Source organism: Photinus pyralis, unplaced genomic scaffold, assembly GCF_008802855.1.
Source record: "Photinus pyralis isolate 1611_PpyrPB1 unplaced genomic scaffold, Ppyr1.3 Ppyr1.4_LG9, whole genome shotgun sequence".
Lineage (NCBI taxonomy): Eukaryota > Metazoa > Arthropoda > Insecta > Coleoptera > Lampyridae > Photinus > Photinus pyralis.
Genome location: NW_022170878.1, coordinates 17,040,008 through 17,046,132, shown reverse-complemented (window position 1 = coordinate 17,046,132; position 6,125 = coordinate 17,040,008). Strand labels below are relative to the sequence as shown.

At 37.9% G+C, this 6,125-nt stretch overlaps 1 protein-coding gene across 1 annotated transcript; it reads left to right on the top strand.

Annotated features, from left to right (window-relative positions):
- Nucleotides 1–2,752: 2,752 nt before the first annotated feature.
- Nucleotides 2,753–4,737, top strand: LOC116180811 (HBS1-like protein; the record flags this gene model as incomplete). Its single annotated transcript, XM_031500941.1, has 5 exons — nucleotides 2,753–3,106; nucleotides 3,157–3,315; nucleotides 3,527–3,932; nucleotides 3,979–4,046; nucleotides 4,100–4,737. Coding segments are annotated over 5 exons (1,551 nt in total), but the record flags the coding sequence as incomplete, so codon positions are not given.
- Between the last annotated feature and the right edge of the window lie 1,388 nt (nucleotides 4,738–6,125).

The following is a 6,125-nucleotide window of genomic DNA, read 5'->3' as shown; positions in this document are numbered from 1 at the left end:
TGTAATTGGTTATCTTTGTCTCTCTCCTTCTTATTCATTGGTATATTTACTTCCTCTCTCAATGTCCTCTATCTCCTTCCACCCCCATATTTCTGTCCCACTGTGCTTTTGATCAGGTAGTCGAACATCATTTTCTTGATTCTATAGTTGTTTTTGAATTCTCTTTCTGCTATGCTCCATATCTGCGGTATTAATCCATTTGCTTTTTTCTTCATTTGTCTTGTGTGAGCACTTGGTCCTCCGTTTTTCATTAGTGTGTATCCAAGGCGAGGGGTGGCTCACAAGCTCAAATTGTGTACACCATAATACAAAAACGGTATTATTTTGTCTATAATACCATAATACTAAAGATTACTCAAGAATACCAGATAATACCAATAATACCTACCTGATAATATAAAATAACTCCAAATAATACTAATAATACTTGGTTTAATACCAGATAATATCAATAATACTGGATAATATCGAAGATACTGTCAGTAATACCATTAATACCGAATAATACCTACTATGTTGGGTAATAATTTGTGTAGAACACATTATCATTTTCACTGTTTTTCTATAATTATTATTATAGTAAATATTATTATAAATTATTATACTTAATGTTTTCACGGTTTTCACTAACATCAGTCGATGTCTTCATTAAGCAATCTTGGTTGCTTTCTTTTTTTAGTGAAAACAAATCCAGTTTCTTCCAATTTAGCAACCAAATCTTGAACATAGGCATGGGTTAATTTTTATTTTTATTTGTTACTTAATTATTACATTTTTGTTAACTTGTCTTAATGAATATTGACTTTATTGGTACCACAACTTTTGTTACAATGCAACTAAAATTTTTAACTCGCTATCACGTTTTATTAATACATCCTCGAAAAAAATAAACTATAAACAAAATTTAAAGGAATTATTGGTATCAAATTGTTTTATAATATGGACGAATTCTATCAATTTGTAAAACCTTAGCTTAAAACGTATTTGGCTTATTGTAAATCTTTTCACGTTTATTTTAGTGCTTTCGCAAGAACCGCACTAAAATACTAATAGATATTATTATTAAATATTATTATTATCACTGGAAAGCATTTTTCAGTAGCTTTCCAACGATGTGTCACAAGTATGGGGTTGCCATTTAGAATTTTTGAAGAGGGGGGACTGGGGGGACTTCCGCAGCGACATGAACGTTGAAACTCAGCCGTCAGAGGGCAATTGCGGAGATTGCTAAGCTATACACGCATGTGCGCATTAGACACGTACGATCTCGAAGCACTACTTAATATTGGAATTAATAAGAAAAATACCCGTAATACTTGGATGAATATTAATATTACCCACATAATACCAATAATACCAACATAATAATAATACCTTCATAATACCAATAGTACTTGTATTACAGAATATAAACGGTATTACTAATAATACTAAAAAACAGTATTGAGTACTGTACTACGTATTATAATACCAGCCAAGTGTACACCATAATACCTTAGTGAGCCACCCCTCGATCCAAGGTATTTAAATTCCGAAATTTCTTCTATTTCTCTTCCTTCGATTTTCCACGATGTCTCGCCCTTATCCTTCTTTCTTCCTTTTGTAAAAACCATTATTTTTGATTTTTCTGTGTTTATTTGAATTTCTTTCTTCTTGCGTACCTTTCTACCTGTGTGATCATTTCCTTCATTTCTGATTGCTTTGTTGCAAGGAGCACCATGTCATCCGCGTATGTTAATGACCATATCTTTTGTTCTCCAATTTTTATTCCTCCTGCTTGCCATTTTCTTAATGCTTCTTCCAGGTCGGCCACATAAATGTTGAAAAGGGTTGCACTTGGCAGACATCCTTGCCCGACTCCATTTTCCGTCCAAAAAAAGTCTGTGTGTTTGTCATTGACGTTTCAAAAATATAACGCACCAGAAATATATGCAAAATGATTTGCGATTCAAAAAATTCAAGGTTAAAAACGGGTTGGAATTTTAAAAAAAGGTTTAAATTATTTAAAGAAAATACAAAACATTACCAAAAAGGTTTTTGAATTTTTAATAATAATGGAGCAATTCATCGATAATTTTAATAATTTGTTGAATCTTTCTGCACTAATGCCATTAATATTGAATAGTGTTATATTTTTAAATGCTATCTTTTCAAAATAAAATATACAGGGTGTTCCATTAAAAAATGAGCTTAGGTCAGATAACTTTATTACTTGAGCCCGTTGAAAACAACTTGAAAGAAACTTGTATAAAAAAATTTCCTTCGCTTTTAACTAAGAAAGTGAAAGTGAAATTTTACGCGCTATGATTGGCCTAAATGACCTTCTTGATGATATTTGTTATGGTGTCGTTATGGTTATGGTGAAAAAAATAAAAAAACGCAATTTTTTTGACACCCTGTATATTGGTTTGTCACATTTGATCCACAAACTCTTCAAAGATTGACGCAGAAAGTTGGTGGGTAAAGGAACGTTGAACTCACTGTTCCACCACCTTTCTGTAAAAAGCTCTTACATTGTGGTTCCTAGAATGACCGTCACCATTCTTCCGAGTGCAGCGAGGTCCCTGAAACGAGAGGTACAAATGGTACCAACTATGATAATATCGAGAGGTTAAGTAAAAGGGTCTATTAGGCACTTCATCTTGGCAAGGTTTTCATAATAATCCATTTTTTCACACGAAAATGTTACCTATTCCCCGCCCCTTAATTTATTTAAACGTTTCTGGTTAAAATGAAATTCCCTTGTTTTTGAATAGCAGCAGCCATACCAAAAGATGTAGATTCGTCCAATATTAAAGTGGTCACGCCGGGACCCAAAACCACGAACGTAACGAAAGGTTTTGACTTGGTCCAAAAAGAGGTGACACGATTAAACGTAACTCCCAGGTCGCAATCGCCCGCTTCGGGAAGAGTGACGCCGGTGAACGCGCCGGACCAAAATGACGAAACCAAAGGCGCGAAGCAGAAGGACAGCAAGTTGGACGCGAACGAGCAGTACAAAAAGGAACGGGGAGGCGCCAAGGAAAACCTGTACATGGTAGTAATAGGACACGTCGATGCGGGCAAATCGACGCTAATGGGACACCTGCTGTGCGCTTTAGGCCAGGTAAGCGCTCGACTTGTCGCGAATTTCGAGAGTCAAGCCGAAATTTTCAGGTAAACCAAAAAACTATGCACAAGTACGAGCAAGAGAGTCGAAAGGTCGGAAAGCAGAGTTTCATGTACGCGTGGGTTTTGGACGAAACTGGCGAGGAGAGGAATCGTGGTATTACTATGGACGTGGGGCGTTCGCAGTTCGAAACCGAGACAAAATTGGTAAGCGCAAAAACGTACGGAAACAAGAATGTCATTGGTCACATGGTTTAGTTCATTGTGCTTCCTAATCACTACACGTCGTCTAGTATAAAAACAGTCGCAGGTAGCCGCCCACTGCGATGATTGACGTGACTGTTTTTATACTAGAAGAGCAATAGAAAAAAGCTACACGTTAGCACAACTGAACAGATAATGCAGATTTATTTCGCAGGTAACTTTATTAGATGCACCCGGTCACAAGGATTTCATACCGAACATGATTTCGGGAGCAGGTCAGGCGGACGTCGCCCTACTAGTCGTCGACGCAACTCGAGGCGAGTTCGAGACCGGTTTCGATTTCGGCGGTCAGACGCGCGAGCACGCTCTACTTGTACGTTCCCTAGGTGTGGGGCAGTTGGCCGTCGCCATAAACAAGTTGGATACGGTCATGTGGTCGCAGGAGCGGTTTAACGAAATTGTCCAAAAACTTAAAGTGTTTCTCAAACACGCCGGTTTCAAGGAGAGCGACGTTGCGTTTGTACCGTGCAGCGGTCTCACTGGTCAAAACTTGATCAGGAAGCCTACGGAAAGCGAGCTGTTGCAGTGGTACTCCGGCCCGTGCTTACTCGACGTGATAGGTAAGAGACTTCCGTTGTTAGTTGAACACTCACGCGGTTTTTGTAGATAACTTTAGAACGCCAGAGCGGCCAGTGGCGAAACCGTTTCGATTTTCGATCAATGACGTTTTTAAGGTAAATTTCTGTAAAGGATTCGTTGTGAACCTGAACCTTGTGTTTTTCACCAGAGTACTGGATCGAACTTTTGCGTATCCGGACGCGTCGAAACTGGCACCTTGTGCTTGGGCGAACGCGTGCTGGTATGTCCGAGCAGGGAGCTGGCAACGGTTAAAGGATTATCGATCGAAGAAGTCAGCCAACAGACCGTGTTTGCCGGTGATCAGGTGTCGGTGACCTTGTCCGGAATTGATATTCAAAATGTCAGTATAGGGTACATACTTTGCCTTCCTCAGAATCCGGTGCAGATTGCCTCTAACTTTCAAGCTCGTATTGTGGTCTTTAACGTTACTGTTCCCATCACCAAAGGATACTCGGTTGTCATGCACCATCAAAGCCTAGTCGAACCGGTTATTGTTTGTAAATTAATCAACCAATTGCACAAAAGCACCGGAGAAATTATGAACAAACATCCGCGCTGTTTGAGCAACAATTCGAGCGCTACCGTAGAAATAAAGTCGTCCAGACCTTTGGCGATTGAGCTGTATAGCGAGTGCAAAGAGTTAGGTAGGATTATGTTACGAGTTGGCGGTGTTACCATTGCGGCCGGTTTAATTACGAAGATTATCTTATAAGCGTTAACACATAAAATGTGTTTTTTTTTGTAAATGATGAAAATGTAAAGATAATAGACTGACATTTTTTGTTATTTCTTTTCTTTTTACGGGGAAGTGAAAAAGATGCTTATCCTTCACCGTATTGTTCTGCAGATTTTGACGAGCCAAATTTTGTGGATCAATTTACATATCGTTATTGGATGAAATGATAATAATAATAACTGTGTACCTCCAATATGCATAATCCCTGTCCCCTGAACTGATTCAAATCTAAATCTGTAATTTAAAATTGGAACGAGGAACTTATCTCGAAATCAAAAATTGATTAGTTTATCTTTTCGTTTTCGGATGCAAACAACTTCGCCATTTTGGCGCTGTTCTTCTGGAACACCACTGCATCCCCAATAGTTCGACATATTGGATCGAAAACAAATTGTACCTTAGTCCTCGGACGTAAAGAACTTCATTGACAACACTGTTCAATCTTCTTTTTCCTACCTTTGGGCATAGAGTAAATAATATAAGGAGGTTCCATGCTGTATAAATTTGTGGCAGTGAGAGACTATCTCTGAACATAGATGGCGAAAAACAAATGCCGACGCTCCCTCTGAATTCAAGAATAGTGAACTAAATTATTATACTAACACTGCTTGTTAATGTTGTTATCTCAGCTCGCTGTGCGTTAATAAGTGGAGAATGGAGTGGGCGACACGCGACCCTGAAATGTATACTTTTATTTATCAGCAACATTTTGCATAATGAATGTGCTGCTTATTCTGCCATTGACGAAAGATGGTCTTTACCTTGACCTACCACAATTTGTCATTTAATAATAAAGTTTTGCATATCGTTTGATGATGCCCATTATAGAACATTATCTTAGCTATATTTGCATCGCAAGACGGCATAGCGTTTTAAATGACATCACTGATTTACGTAACAATTATTTTATGAAAACTCAAATTCGTATATTGTGTACAATAGGCAAAAAAATTTCATATTTATTGTGTGCATGTTTTTGAACATGAGAAATACATGCATGTACGGGGTGCTTGGATTTGGCCCGTTTTTAATAAGTTTATTACACATGATATATAGTATTAAGTATAGGCCAACTCTGTGCACAGTTTGAACCAAATCTGCCCAAGCGTTTGGCAGTTACCTATCGTGTTCACGGACGGACACCATCGACCTCCTTTATAAAGCTTGTATCGCTTTGTTCTGTAGCTTAATTATCATTACAAAAAAAAAGAAATTTCAATGCTGTGGCGCCTTGGTATAGAATTCGGTTTAATTTTGAGGTTTTCGTCACCTATGTGCTTAGAAACACCATAGAGTCGGTAAATTTGCCATGTAACAAAATCCAGAGTGTGTAGAGCACCATGGACTAAATTACACTAAGAAAATTGACGAGAAGTATTTCAGAAAAATTTCATCACATACGTCATAAGAAGTAATCTACATAATCATAAACGTCCGA